At 32.5% G+C, this 16856-nt stretch overlaps 1 protein-coding gene across 1 annotated transcript in view; it reads right to left on the bottom strand.

Annotated features, from left to right (window-relative positions):
• Positions 1-2812: 2812 nt before the first annotated feature.
• The window catches only part of LOC143073203 (uncharacterized), a 43914-nt gene continuing 29870 nt past the window's right edge, over positions 2813-16856 (bottom strand). The window contains exons 2-5 of the mRNA XM_076248567.1: positions 14812-14970; positions 14253-14404; positions 13055-13168; positions 2813-4643 (exon numbers count right to left, since the gene is read on the bottom strand). Of these exons, the coding sequence (XP_076104682.1) occupies positions 4449-4643; positions 13055-13168; positions 14253-14404; positions 14812-14970 (620 nt within the window). The 3' untranslated portion in view covers positions 2813-4448. The remainder of the gene's footprint in view (positions 4644-13054; positions 13169-14252; positions 14405-14811; positions 14971-16856) is intronic.

The raw sequence follows: 16856 nt of genomic DNA on the forward strand, positions 1-16856 counted from the left end.
CAAGTTCTTGGTACCTTCCGATGAACTTTTTCAGAAAAAGGACGAGACCTTCTTTGACATACCCCTGGCTCATCAACTTTCTGCTCAGACACTGGTGACGTTTTACAAAGTCTGAGTAGGAGCTGCAAGCTCTTGAATACCGAATAAGTTGGGAAATGTATATTCTATATGCAGGTGAAGTTGGTATATTGCTACTAAGATGTTAAACCCCGCCACATTCTGTATGTATGTGCCTGTCCCAAGTCTGGAGCCTGTAATTCAGTGGTTGACGTTTGTTGATGTGTAACATATTTGTTTTTCGTACATTTTTTGTACATAAATAAGGCCGTTGTGTTTCCCTTTTGAATTATTTTACATTTGTCATTTGGGGGCCTATTATAGCTAACTATATGGAATGGGCTTGGCTCATTGTTGAATCCGTACGGTTTCTACGAGATTTCTCAGATTTTAATTTCAAAGTGTATTTTTGTTGTGGTTATGTATAAGTATGAATAAGTATGCTGTCTTTGTTTTTGTAAGATGTATTTAACTTGGTATCGATATGATGAGCAAAGTCCTTCCCAACAGATTTTTTCCCAGGTTAGGGGAGGACTTGCGCGCTTCAAACTAGATTAACCTCGCCTCATTGAGAATTGATGCTGTTTAGTTGCTTTTAAAACTGTTGCTAGCTAAGAAAGACACGATATTGAACCTAAAAAAAAAAGTTTTTGTTGCACTTTAGTGTTTCTGTTGTGTCGTTGTTTTCCTCTTATAGTTGATGTGTTTCCCTCTGATTTATTGTATAACCCGGATTTGTTTTCTCTCAGGTAATCGACTTATGACTTTTGAACAGCGGTATAGTACTATTGTTGTCTTTATCTTGTTCTAGACCAACATGCTGAATCCGATTTTGAACGTGCTAGATCACAAGGTAACAGTTCACAGACAGATATGCCACCTTTAGCAGATACATAATTCTGAATCCGGGTCGACCAAGTTTTTGCCCTTGTCCATTAGAGACGCGCGCTTAGAGAAGAAACAGCTAATGCAAACTTTCAAGTCTTTGTAAGACCTTCCTGAGATCGAAGCAACGACCTTCCATATTTGGGGGGGGGGGGGGGGGGGGGCATGAGACCACCGAAGTGGTGACCGTTGTTGAAGACCGTTCTTTGAAATACTAAATTGCATATATTTATTTTCGGTCATTTGTTTTTTGATTGGCTTCATACAATTACTGCAACTAATCAATTTTATAAATAAGAAGTTTGTGAAGAGACCAACGGGAATTTTGGATCAATTAGGTACACAAATTTTTATTATGTAAACTAGATCACATGTCTGCTATTGAATGGATAGTCTGTGTTTCTTCACAACTTACGTAATGACAAATGAAGAAAAACCATGCACTGTAATTTGTCAGATGGCTGGTAATTGACGTTTGATTATCTTTATTTTAAAGTGTTTATTACTGCTTTGATGATAGCCTAATTGGATGTCTTTTATTCAAATGTAGGTAAAATTTTGATATATACATTTAGAATTAATGTTTAGAGAAAAATGTAGTGTCTGTCTACAACTTTGCACAATGTGTTCATCAGTGCACAAGGGTAGCATCAAACAATCTGGTAACATTTTTAAACTCAAATATCATTGGTCCTTGTATGTAAAAATTTTCAACCAATGATGACGAGGCAGTTATTCACTAAAACCAATCAAACATACGTAATGTTAAACAAGGAATTGATGCTTGCATCTTTCTCTTCAGCATAAGAAATAAGCAAAATGGAACGGTGTTTGATTGAAACGAATACTGTAGATTTACATGCATCTGTCTGAATATATCAGATGTTTTATTATTTATTCATTTCATTCTTTATTTTCCTTGATTTTTTACCATTTATCAAACTGATCAAGTGATGCACAGCGGAGATTAAGGTTTTCTATTCTAAAAACTCCAGAAAATATAATAACGCCCCAGGTATTGTTTTATGCTGTCTATACATGTGTAGCAGGATCTGCCTACCTTTATGGGGCATTTCACTAGTTTTTGAGTGGATTTGTGTTGCTCAGTCTCTAGTTTTCGATGTGTGTTTTGTCTACTGTTGTTTGTCTTTTCTTCGTTTTTCGTTTATCATGGCATTTTCAGTTTGTTTTCGACGTATGGATTTGAATTTCCCTTTTTGTATCTTTTGTCTCTCTTCTGCACATCATCCGTATTGTAAATGTTAAAACAGAAATACTTGAAAGACCGAGTCACTAGGTAAAGTGAATGTTCAATATTGACAATTATAATTATTAAAAAAAAACAAATACAGTGTAGTAAAGACACAGATCAGCACATAACTGTATATTTTTTAGACACTATCCGTGTATTTTTTACTACACAAGAAGACCTGCAGTCTATAATCAACCTTTTTCAATAAGTGTCAACAGAAGTATACAAGTATTACTGAGTGGTTTCTCAGCCATTATAGGAATCTATGTCTGTTACAAGAACGAAATAAATTCATCGCGTCCCCCCCCCTCAAAATATAATATCGAATCTATAAAGCATATTTACAAATTGATAATTATATATGGTAAGTGTGATAAGACGATTGGGAAGGTCGCATTTTCTTGATATACATTTTGTATATGGATTAATTTGAATTCTAGTAAAACAGTTTTGATGTTAAATCGTAAGTAAATATCCGAACGTTTTACATATGTAATCATCAGTAATGACTGTCTTCTTGACCTGTGGTATGGTTGGTTTTTTCACTTATGAATACAGATAAATTGATATTGATGTTGGCCCTCTAGTTTTTGTGTTGTGAAAAAAGTTTCAAGAACATTTTAGGAAAAATATTGACATTTATTTTGATGGGTCTCAATGCCTAGAAAAAGTACAAAAGTCTAAAATAACAAAATCAATAACACCATAATATAACATTATTTTCCTGCGTATTGTTTATTTGAGGTACAGTAACAATTAGTGGGGACTCTCGTTCAAACTAATGAGATCTGCACGAACTTTATGATAGTCATGAAGAAGACTCTTGAGTGCAAGAATGATCAATCCCTTTCTTTATGGCACACATTTGCTCTTCCGTATAAGTACTTTTTACATGCTTCTAATTGTGATTAAAGCAGGAATTTAGTTAAAATATATGTTAGAATAGTTTTTTGACAGTTTTAGACACAGTAAGTTTAACATGATCTACAATGCATGATAGAAGAAATACATATTTTTTATTTTCCTGTGGTCTTTCAATACAAGTTGCTACATGCTAAATTGTATGTCAATGCACTTTTTATGCCAGACCATTTTTAAAACAATCACTTTAGTAAATTATTAAGTATTATAGGTTATAACTAGTATTACATTTAGGACACATTGAATTACATCTAACATGAAAAAATGTTATCATACATCAAGGAAAATTGTGATGAAATCTAGTCACCTACAAATGACAACACATGTGTATCTGAAAGGAACCACTTGACCGGTATGTTACTTAGAAAGAAAGACAGAGAGGGTGTGTGTGACATTTCACCGGGACATACAGATAAGACATAGGATTTCTTGTAAATATTTACTAATTATTTAGTACAGTTGTATGTAAACCAGGTAGGTATGCAGTCGTGTTTAAGTTTTTGTCAACATTATATTTTTTCATTATAATCTTAAAAAATAAAAACAAAATAACAGATTTACAATAGCAGATAATTTCCCTTGAAACACCATGAGCATTTTCAAACTTTCCTAAAATTTACTGTATTCCATTTTCGTGCTTATGAACATTGAAATACTAAAAATAGTTTTTGGTGTTTCCTAGGTATATGAACAAATGTTGTTTAATATAGCTCAACCTGAAAGTTTTTTGTTCTCTTATTTTGATTATTTTAAGTAAAAAGATACGAGAAGGACATTCTTTATATACAAAAAAAACCAGTTTGAAAACAATCTAAATGTATAAATTTCTATGATGAGTTCTTTTTCTATCAAAAATGTCTATAATAGAAATCACTTTTTGATATGATAACAATATGTAAAATTGTTTAAACAAATATTGGATTTATATCATTAAAATTTTTCAACAACCTTTGACTTTCACCCTTTGAATGAAGCAAATTACATGGCATATTTGTCTGTTAAAACTGATAAGAAGCCATTTGCAATGGAAGATCCAGTTCCTTACTTTTATACTATTACAATCAAGTTTGTGAATATGATTTATCGAAAAAAGCAAGAATAATAACGTAGATGCTATATGTAAGTGACATCACATATTCAAAACAATCATTCGTCTTTATGCACAGCCATAATGTATTCTGTTCCACTTGTCAGACGAACATAGATTTTTCAAAAACAATCTATTGATCAGATCCCACATCTTCATGCTTTGAAGAAACAGTTCAAAAACGCACCGGAAATAATTTTATATGTTTGACACCTGTTAATTTTCCCAGATGCTTCATCCTCAATATTAACCTCTTCGCCTGCTCATTCTGTCTTTGAATTTTTTGTATCGTCTAAGGTTATGGTTGTCAATTGTTAGTGTGCTATTCCTCTCGTATTGCACTTTGATAGCGCCAGCTCCACACTCTCCGTCTTCAACGCTGATGTCATCTATCGATATATCACCTCTATAACCTAGTCGAGTAACTGCCTCAAATTTAACCTGAGTAAATAGACATATTAACAGTAAATAATTTAAATTACAGAAATACACTTTTTTTTATTTTTTGAAAAAGAAAAGGAAATGAAAAATGTCAAAATAGAAAGAAAACATTTGTACTTTTACATGTGGAGCTGGATCTATCTACCCTTCCAGAGCACTTGAGATAACCCGAGTTTTGGTGAGATTGTATCGCTCAATTTTTGATTTTCTATGTTATAGGTCATTTGATTGTTTTTTTGTTTATCTAATGGCATATATCTGTTTTGAAAACACTAGTACGCAATATCCAAAAAATGTGTAAAATGTCATTTAAGGTCACAAATGTATTAAAATTAAAACATATGTATTATGTAATTGTTTCATAACAACTAAAGTTTTAATCAAACAATTGTGTACATTTTATCATTTTATTTTTTTTTGTCAATTTGATTAATAAAAAACTCTACTATTTTGCAATGTCAGGGTCCCGAAAATGGCTCTTATAACACCTCTTTTGTATTCTCAAAAATGGTAGCGTTTTGTTGAATTTGTCAAAACCTCATATGATATTTATATTAGATATAAACTCATCATAGATACCAGGATTGAAACTTTATGTTTACGCCAGACGCGCGTTTCGTCTACAAAAACTCATCAGTGACGCTCGAATCAAAAAAGTTAAAAGGCCAAATTAAGTACGAAGTTGAAGAGCATTAAGAACCAAAAATTCCTAAAACTTTTGCCAAATACAACTAAGGTAATCTATTCCTGAAAAGCCTTAATTTTTTCAAAAATTCTAGATTAGTTAACATTTAATTTATAGTTATGATCATATCAATGATAACTCAAGTCAGCATAATAGTGCTGACTACTGGGCTTGTGATACCCTCGGGGAAATAAATCTCCACCAGCGGTGGCATCGACCCAGTGGTTGTAAATAAACTCATTATAGATACCAGGATTGCAATTTTATATTTACGCCATGATAACAATGCTTTTTACATGAAAACTGTTGTAGAAACTATAAATATAAGAGAAAATAAAAACTCATTATAAGAAAAAATGAGTATCTCATTATCTATGAAGAGTGGTTCAGATTGTATACAACTTTATTGCAGTTTTGGTTTTGGTCTTTCTGTTGTGTTGTTTTGTTTGCCACTAATAAATATTATGTAGACGAAACACGCCACTGACGTAAGTTATATGGTATCACTAACACAAAAGTCCAAAAACTAGTGCAGTTGATTTCTGTAAATTCACTTTTTTTTTTTATCAAATTTACTAATAATACGAAACATCAAGAATTTTCTAACCGAAAGGCATTGTGAGCCGTATGATTTGAGCATTGCTGTTCAGTCTTTGATTCGTTTGATGTGTTTAAGCTTTTGATTTTGCCATTTGATTAGGGACTTTCCGTTTTGAATTTTCTTCGGAGATCAGTATTTTTGTTATTTTAATTTAATTTTTTTTTTTGTAGATAAAAGCATGTCTGGTGTTCTATATCAAAAGACTGTCATACTTGATGGCTTTGTACAAATAATCTCCTACAATTAATTACGATATGTGATTTTGACATGCATGTATGTTAGTCTGTTTAATAATAACATCCATGAAATTTTAATCAAAGAGAAGCTATTTTAAAGAAATCGTCTCTCTGTCACTTTACTAAATTACCAAACTCGATTGGAATGGAAGAACACTTGACTGAACTCCTAAAATAGTCTAGTCAACAACACTTAACGTACCAAACTAAAATAACTTCACTCAAGTGTAATCAGATTTTTCCTGGAATGTATTAAGAAAGAAGATGGCTAAAATATACGTTCAGATTAGCTCAGTAATCAGCACTTCATTATTATTGATGTAGTCATAATTATAACATAGCTTTGATTGTTTTTGTTGGAATATTAGAGAATTTCCACAGCAAGGATCTTTTCTCTAATTCCACTCCTCGGTGCTCTTCAATTTCGCACGTTATTTTTTTAATTCAAGGGCCACTGATTCGTCTTTTGTAGTCCAGTTTTTGTAATGTAATTTTGGTGTGGCTCGGAATAGATTACCTTATCCGTATTTGGCATAATTTGATTGGAATTTTGGATCCTCAATGCTCTTCAACTTTGTACTTGTTTGGCTTTATAACTATTTTGATCTGAGCGTCACTGATGAGTCTTATGTAGACGAAACGCGCGTCTGGCGTATCAAATTATAAGCCTGGTACCTTTGATAACTATTTATACATCCTGCAATATTGTTATTGTGCTATGGGTTTTTTTGTATTCTTTTTTATTTTCATTTTTGCTTTTGAACTTAGTTTCCAAAATGTCTTTATGCCATGTTCTTTCTTTATTTAAATAGTTTTTTTTGTGTGTTTTGAACGCGATTTAGAAGTAAATAGGGATAAGTATCGAACCCCTAGGAAAAGTCAGATTGCAAAATAAAAAGCTGAAACATATCAAAGGAATGGAAAACAACTGGCATCGTCCTGACATGCTATCATTGCAACCGATCAAGAACTGATTTAACTAAGGGGATACGGAACACATTAGAGAGTTGACTCTTTAAAAAAAACCGAACTTTTAACCTCATTCAATTAATGAAGAGAAATCAAGCTGTTCAACGAAATAAACTCATCATAGATACCAGGACTAAATTTAGTATATGCGCCAGACGCGCGTTTCGTCTACAAAAGACTCATCCGTGACGCTCGAATCCCAAAAAGTTAAAAATGCCAAATAAAGTACGAAGTTGGAGAGCATTGAGGACCAAAATTCCTAAAAGTTTTGCCTAGTATTTCAAAAAATTCAAACATTTGCAAACAGTAAATTTATAAATATAACCATATCAATGACAATTCGTGTCAGCAAAAAATGTACTGACTACTGGGCTTGTGATACCCCGGGTGTTTATCACTCTGGTATATATCCAATGAAATTGTTCCGATGAACTGTGTAGTTCAAACTAATTAAATTTCATATATTTGTCAACAGGTTAAAGTTAATACTTTTTCAAAATTTAATGAAAATAAACGAGCTAAATCTAGTTAGTCAAAGTGTTGGTTACCTCTTTAAGTACGTAGTTTAAGCTTGCTTTCAGTAAATACAGTTTACAAACAAGGAGATTTGTTATGATGGCAAACTATTTTTTAAGATGCGTTTGAAATTACAATTGTTCATATGTTTGTATTGTGCCGATGTATGATATCGATGTATAAAGTAAAATCACAAAAATACTGAACTTACAGGAAAATCAATTCGGAAAGTCCATAATAAAGACAACAGTAGTATACCGCTGTTCAAAACTCGTAAATCTATGGACAAAAAAACAAAATCGGGGTAACAAACTAAAACTGAGGGAAACGCATTAAATATAAGAGGAGAACAAGACACAACATTAAAATATAACACACACAGAAACGGACTAAGCATTAGACAAAATCCGATGAGAATAACCAATATAACATCAAAACCAAATACATGAATTTGGGATAGAAAAGTACAGTGACACGTCTTATAGTAATGTGAATTCACACTCAAATATAGGAGATTACAAACGACACAACGGAAACACAACGTAAAAATGTTACACACACAGAAACGAACTATGATCATTTTCCTGACTTGGTACAAGACATTTTTAAAGAAAAAAAATGGTGGGTTGAACCAGGTTTTGTGGCATGCCAAACCTCGCACTTTAATGGCATTGTTAAATATAACATTAAAATGACAACATAATATTACAGGACTACAATACAAATAAATAGGAGAACGTATTAGGTAAAGAAACACATGAATAATAGATAACAAAAGGCATCAGGTTTAAAATTCAATACGTCAAAAACGCGCCTCGTCCACACAAGACTTACCAGTGACGCCCAGATATAAAAGTTCGACAGTCAAAAAAGGGTAGAAAGTTGTACAGCACTGAGGATCAAAAGTTGAAAAAGATTCTGCTTGTGATATTAGAAGTGGGACATTTAAAGACGTATCGTATCCGTATCTGATACGTTGACGTATCTGAACGTATCTTAAATCGGGTTATTACTTAACTGATCATTTACGTGTTTAAATAGTACATGTATATGGGTTGTTTTTCTATGTTAGATATCTTTCGGTCATTAATACACTCTTTTTATGACAAAGAGACAACAACCCGACCAAAGAGCAGATAACAGCCGAAGGCCACCATGGGTCTTCAATGCAGCGGGAAAATCCCACACCCCGAGGCATGCTTCAGCTGGTTCCTAAACAAAAATATGTACTAGTTCAGTGATAATGGACGTCATACTTCAATACAGAAATTGTCGTTATAAAAATATAAACATAAATTACTCACTTGTTTGTGCATGATGTGCTAGCGTTTAATTTTGACAAAAAGTCATAAACAACCTTTACATTCCAAAAATCCTCGTGCTCAGTCACTAAAGTCGAGCGCATAAATTGGTCCATATTTATAATTGTTTTACCAATATCTTTATTGATAAACATTTTTTAAAGAAAATCATTGCTAGCACTACATGTAATAATCCTATATCTAATACGCACCGAGTTATCAAATATTAGAGGACTAGAGGAAAGGCTGTGGATATTAAACAACAAAAGGGTAATCAATCCTTTACTTTTTTTGTTTTATAATTGAACTTCACGCCTGGGTAATTTTAATGATCCAAATATCGATATGTAGTATATAGATTGACACGAAAATCACGTGATTGTTAAATGTGTGTAACATGTGTAAATGTTAGTTTCTGATGTCGTTCATGTAATGTTTTCATAGTTGTACTATAGTTACTGTAAATATATATCGTAGATACATCACTTTAAGGGCAATATATGTGATTAAGTCAGGATTTTGACATATATAGTATGAAATTCAAAACAGTGTAGCTGTGGCCATTGATTGACCCATCAAAATCATCCATTGACTGGGACAATTTACGTGAACGGTTGTCTGTAACAACCACTGTTCATGACGTACCTACGATAGACATTTAAACTGTGGGGTCACCAAAGGTTTCTTAACGCCTTTAATTATAAAATAATTCGAAAAATTAATCAGGAATAACCTTTGTGTTTTGATTTATATAATTGATATAAATCAAAATATCGTGTTATTTCTGATTAATTTTTCGAATTACTTAATTAGGTGTTGAGAACCTTTGGTGACCCCATAGTTTAAGTGTCTTTAAAAGTACATAGTGAGCATTGGTCGTTACATACAAACGTTCACCTAAATTGTCCCAGTCAATGAATGATTTTAATGTGTCAATCAATGGCCACAGCTACACTGTTTTGAATTTCATACTATATACAAGAAGCAAGTAATACATGCAGATACGTCAACGTATCGGATACGGATGCGATACGCCTTTAAATGTCCCACCTCTATTTAGAACAATTTGATAATCATATGGCAAATTCAAATAACAAAACGCATCAAAAACGAATGGACAAGAACTATCATACTCCTGACTTGGTACAGGCATTTTCAAATGTAGAAAATGGTGGATTAAACCTGGTTTTATAGCGCTATCCATCTCACTTTGATGACAGTCTCCTCAAATTCTGTTATATTTACATTGATGCGTTAACTAAATAGACACAATAAATAAAATAGTCAAAACATGGGTACATCAGTCATCATCGTATAACAATTTTAAAAGGAACAATTTAACAGAAAGTAACTAACTGCATTTTCTTTATTGATTTTATTTTGCTGTAAATGGAATTGTGTTATTTTATCCATGAATGATATGAAATAGAAGAGAATTGGTGACTAGTATTCAAAACTTCTTGTGTAAACCTTCTACAAATGAACTTGTATGTGTATGTACAAAAATAACATAAGATACAAGGCTAAAATTTTGAATGTCAGCGGCGCGGCGCATTTGGTTTACAAGACTTATTAAAGTAGCTCTAATCAAATTTAAAACAATCAAAGCCAAATTATCTGAATGTTGAGTTGAAGTGAAAACAATAAAATTCAAAACATTGTGTCTGATCTGGCTGAGGACATAATAGACACTAGTAAGTGTCACTCGAAGCAAAACTGGAATGCCAAATTAAAACAAAAAATTGAAGATTATTGAAAACCCAACTTTAATTCCATAGACTAAGACTGTAGATTTATTTAATCACAAGGTTCCTCCCACTACTGAAAATTGGTGGCAAAATACCCATCAGCAGTGGCAGCAAGAAAGGAATATTGGTAATATTTACTGATTCGTTGGTTTTTTTAAATTTACGTGTCTGTCCTAACAATATGACAGTAATATTTTCCGACATTTGTTTTACTTTTTGTCCGGATTGTTTTACAAGCTCTTTATTTTTGGTCAGCTTTGACTATGAAAATAGTTTGGGCTCGGGCATCGCTGAAAAGATTTATTTACAAATTGCGCATCTGGTGCAGAAAAAATAGAACCATTAATCTCTATTAATAGTTTTTTTAGGGGGAGGGCTTTGACTCAAAACTTATCAAAACTCAAAAAATCGATTTAAGAAAGGTTATTAAGAGTTACCAATAGTAGATCTACATTAAGGTCTTTATATAGTTTATGCTTTTAATACATCTATGTTTTATACCTATGTTTCATAGTGTCTATTGTACAGTGGAATCTTTAGAAACTTTAAATCTCACTACCACCAATCAACTTACCAGAATTCTTTATTAAACGCTGTTTTTATTGTTATATTTGAAATTCACACGAATAATATAATGCAAAAAAATCTGAACAAGTAATCATTGTCTTCTTATGTTTGATAAAAAACGTGCAAAATCTTTTTACATTTGGAGACGGGTCACATGAATATATAGATTGCATCTTTCTTTCTTTTTCACGACACCCATAAACAACTTTTGTAGGTGTTTTTCAATGAATAGGTTTCAAACATCGTTATGTGTTTGTGTATTATAAATCCTTAGGGTATGTATGTATTATAACTTCAAAGTTAGAGGTAAAGTTATATGGTTGAAACTTGACCACACAGAACGTCCATTATCAGATAAAGACCGGTATACCTGTAGATAGTAAAGTATTTTATAGTTATTGAATGCATAAATTGCTTAATTATATGGTTCCTTTATATTTAAGGGAAAGCAAGTGTATGAGACCAAAATACATGACCATGTACTTAAATAAACTATACATGTAGCAATTAATATTAGTATTAAAACTGTATTTATCTTATTTTTGGCTTTGTAGTTTTGGATTATTTTGTGAGAGTGTCGGTAAACATTAATTGCTCGTCCTTAATTGACGCCCTGAATGAAAGAAAATGATGTGCACATAAAATGATTATGAGGGCACGATATGAAACAGACCTAGATATATCATTTGTATAATTTATTTAAGGAGGTAAACGGAATGTATAGAGTTTAACAGGCAATGATCCTTGAATTCTAAGGCATAACCACCTAATCTTATCCATCTACATATGCTTAACTTAAACTTATTGGGTGGCTTACTAGTATTTTTAGTTTCACGCATAGATTGATTGATAATTTTATCACCCACGAAATAGGAAAGTGAAATAGATAACGAATTCGAACATGAAATTCTTAGAATAAAAGCAATGTGCCATGAACACATTATACAATCTTTCTGCATACATAAATTATGTTACATACACCAATCCCAACAACAAAATGAGAGAGAGGCGAAATATACCAGAGAGATATTCAAACTCATAAGTCGAAAATAAAATGACAACGCCATGGCTAAAAGAAAAAAGACAGACAGACGAACACTATTACACAAAACACTACATAGAAAATTAAAGACTGAGCAACATGAACCCCAGGTGCTCTAAAAGGGTAAGCAGATCCTGCTCCACATGTGGCATCCGTTGTGTTGCTGGTATCATTACAAACACGGCAATAAGTCTAATTCGTAAGTCACATTCGGGAAAAGAAACAGGATTGTTGCGACAACATAAAGACCATATCTGCTATTACATGTGAAACGAATATTGCATAACGGTCAACCAACTCGTGATGGCGTCCGTAACACTTACGTAGGAATGATTCAAACTTAACCATTTGGAACCCTTGGTTATAAAGCTTCTTTGTGAGCAGCAATCATCCATCAAGGACATCATGATAGGAAATACAAGCCCTGAATATTGTTTCAACTGGGAGATATATACCCCGTAAGCTGGCGCTACTGGAATTATACTACATAGAAATGGAAGTTAAAATAAATTGTGAAGCTGAAATCATCTCTGTTGTCGTAAAGTTTTGTTTTTAACCGACCGTCATTGTCAATTTCTAGATGTAAATAAACATATGAGACACACTTTTAAAACTGTATATGTTGTATACTTTATCGCAAGTTCGATTAAATAGAATAAAGTTTATAGTAATTTGATCCAAACATACTCATTTCACAAGTTCCAATTTTTCATTTCAATAGAGGTCAAATTGTTAAAATTTCTCACCTGATATCCTGTTCTTGCTAAAGCTTTTGGTATTTCCAATGTAGACTTAATCCAAACGTTTCCTTGGTTGCCATATGCTCGCCACACAGAATTTAATTCAGTCTCGAAGTCAGTCTATAATATGAGGATAAAATAACATTATACGACAATGGGACAAACAGAATAACAAAACAAACATTACTACAGACATCAATAGTCACTAACATCCGACTACTCCGAAAAAAATACTACTACAAATAAAATCATGAACAACACATGGTTCAGATACTAGTATTCAGACAAAATGGTGGGGTTATACTAGTTGGTTCTACTAGTGCCGGAATCCCCCCTCCTTAACCCATATCGTTCATATGTTATAAAATTAAATACAGGATAAACCGTACTTGACAAAGGAAATTGAAAACGGCGCACATTATTTTAATTTGAAAGTCAAGCCTACACAATTCAGTAGACACCTCAGCTGCTCCTTTGTGTCTGTGGTATTACTTTGTGTATACATTACACACATATGTAGCTAATGGCGTTTCTTATTAATATATGTGACAGTTGCCAAAGTGGAGCAAGATTTCTTTAACCTTTCTGAGCACCTGTGATCACTCCAAGTTTTGAGTGAGATTCGTGTTGTTTAGTCTTCCGTTTTCTATTTTGTGTTTTTTGTACTGTTGTTTGTCTGTTTGCCATTTTCTTTTATAGCCCTGATGTTTTCAGCTCATTTTCGACTTTTAAAAGTTCGAAGTTTAAATGTCGCTTTGGTATCTTTCTCCTCTCATTTTCCATACCCTCAATATCACATCGGAGTATGTAATTTTGAAACAGGATTTCAACGAAAGTATTCAGCTATTTTTGTTAGTTAATATAAAATTGAATATGCATATGTAAATGCCTACATCGTATCACGTGATGTTTATATACAGCAATGCATTCTCAAACGTTGCAGTATGCTTTAAGATTTGTTTAGAGATGAAGGAAGAAATTGAAATAACCATTGAATCTTATTTTGTACTTCAAATTTGCTTACAAAATGTGCATATGTCCCACATCTAGCAGGGTAAGTGACAGATAAGGACATATAATACTTACGAGTTGGATATTTAAAATGAAAAACAGAAATACCGTTCGTAAATCACAAATTTTGAGACCATATTTACGTACCGAATAACAAACAACAATCCGGACAAAACATTAAAATTCTACTTACTGTTGTGTAGACATTAAGTGTTCCACAATGTTCCCCATACATGTGATAGTAAAATGATAAACACTGAGACTTAAGGCCTCTATATTTTGGAGATATCAGTATGGCTTTCTTCCCGTTATTTTTACCAGAGGCTTCAACGAACATATAATGACCTGAAAGAAGCAACACATTACAAAATGAACTACTAGTATGTATCATCGCTGCATTTTGAACAACTTTTTATATGATGTTTTATATTGTTATATTTTTCATCAATAAGAAAATTTTAGTTTTTATAAGCTAACCAGATGACCAATAACTAAAGTTGAAACTATCTCCGGAATTGAAAATAAATTAAGCGGTTTGGTTCATCGCATTTGCGGAATTATTTTATCGAAAACACTTTGACCTCTCGAACGTTCTTGGCGAAGTTCATTCCATACACGCATATCATTTAAAATAAATATACTATACCATATTTGTATGATATCTAATGTAATATGTTGATGACAATTTATGCAAACATCATCATTTATTCATATCATCAATATTATATATCAGAACAAAAAATCATTCATACCGCTTTTCTTTTCAGAACATGTATGATCCATTTCAGGTCCTGTACCACTAGATGGCGTCCTTCCAACATTTCTAAGCCAGTCGAAATCATCTTTTTCTTCTTCTTGTGTAAACCCACATACTTTATCGTCTTCAAAACCACAAAAACTCTGTGTTTTAGCTGCAAACGGAAACAGAGAGCTTATGTTATGAAATTGTTTTATGCGTTGATACGGTTATGTTGGATAGATCGAAGGTGAAGACACCAACCGGCTAATAGACATTAAACGTCGAAAAATACCAAACAAAACTATGCATAAAATGAAAGGACACAATGAAAACCCAGGAAACTAATAACAGCAGCCAGAACCTAATCAAGAAACGGTTCCTGCATGATTGATCACTTGTATTACATGGTATATGATATTTATAAAGCAAGATCTTGCTGGTAAATAAAGACAACAGTAGTTTATCGCTTTTCAATAGGCATAAATCGATTGAGCGAAAACAAATCCGGGTTTTTGAAAAACTTAAACCGAGGGAAAAACTATAAGAGAAAAACATAAGAACAACAGAAATGCTAAACTGCAACCAAAACAAACGCCAACATACATAAAAACGAAACTATTATATAACAACTGTCATATTCTGACTTGGTACCAGACATTTTAAGAAAAAAATATAATTTAGTTCAGCATTTCAAGCCTTTTTAATAATCATTATAAGCATATGACTACTTTTGATTGATGATATTGATCGTTATGCCAATGTTTCATTCATAATTGTAATCAGCAAGTTACAAAGTCTATTTGTCCATCTTGATTTTTATATTGAAAGGTCGAATTGATAAGTTTAATCAACGTATTGCTAGGTCTTGATATATTGTATTCAATGTTGTATTCAACATTAAGGCTCTGCATTAGCGGGGTAAACTTCAACGTGAAATCAATGTTGATCAGATACAAGTACCGTGATAAGTATTAGGTTTTTTATTCGTTTTTTATCGCTGAATATTTTTTCAAAATTTTAATTATTCTATAAATATTTGTGAGTAGATCGCCGAGTTTTAACATCAATGAATATGAAAAAGATTAAATACGATTATAAGATTACACATACATCTCGTTGATAATTATATCTTAAGATGATTATGATAACAGTTAAAGTAAAAGAATTCCTAACAAACTGAATGGGATAACTCTCGCTGTTAATGAAAGAAAAGTTCAAAATAGTTGGTCTCCTGAGGAATTGATAAGGCTTGCTTACAATCATGTATGCACTTTTTCAGCGTACAAAATTGTAAATAAGCTACGAGAAGTACGGTTTCAACTGATGTAATGAATATTATTGTTTGGGCAAATCTGATATGTATTATTTATCAATCTGATAAGAAAAAACATAAGTAATATTTCAGTTCGGTGCACAAAAGTCATCACTCGGTTATAGTCATGCAAATGTGACGATGAAAATAACTTAACCATTTGATGGTTTATATAGGCAAAGAGGAGTAGAGGGCGAGGTGCACACGAACAACTAGTTCAATTCCACAAATATGTGCACGTACCAAATCAGGTTAGCTGAACCATGTTTTTTTGTTGTTTTAATACGTCCTTTTTCTCGTAGAAGTCGGATGTAAGTGTCTGGTGTGTTTTTTAACTGTCACATATTGTAAACTCCCGTTATTCCTTTAAAGCATTGTATTAGATGAAATGAAAAGGCAATCATATGCACAGCAGGTAACTAACGACAGCAACAAGAACCTAACCAAAAATGGTTCCTACAAAATTGATAACTTGTCTTATATGGTATGAAATATTCATAGGGCAATATAAAATTGGTGAATAAAGGCAGCAGTAGTATACCGCTGTTAAATATTCATAAATTGGTTACGGGAAATCAAATTCGGGTTCTTGATAAAAACTTAAACCGAGGAAACACGTCAACTATAAGAGGAAAACAACGAAATAACAGAAATACTGAACTGCAACAAAAACAAACGAAAACATATGCAGAAATGAACTATTTGATATCAATTACTGCATTCCTGAATTGTTACCGGAAAGTTTA

Source organism: Mytilus galloprovincialis, chromosome 4 (genome assembly GCF_965363235.1).
Source record: "Mytilus galloprovincialis chromosome 4, xbMytGall1.hap1.1, whole genome shotgun sequence".
Taxonomy (NCBI): domain Eukaryota; kingdom Metazoa; phylum Mollusca; class Bivalvia; order Mytilida; family Mytilidae; genus Mytilus; species Mytilus galloprovincialis.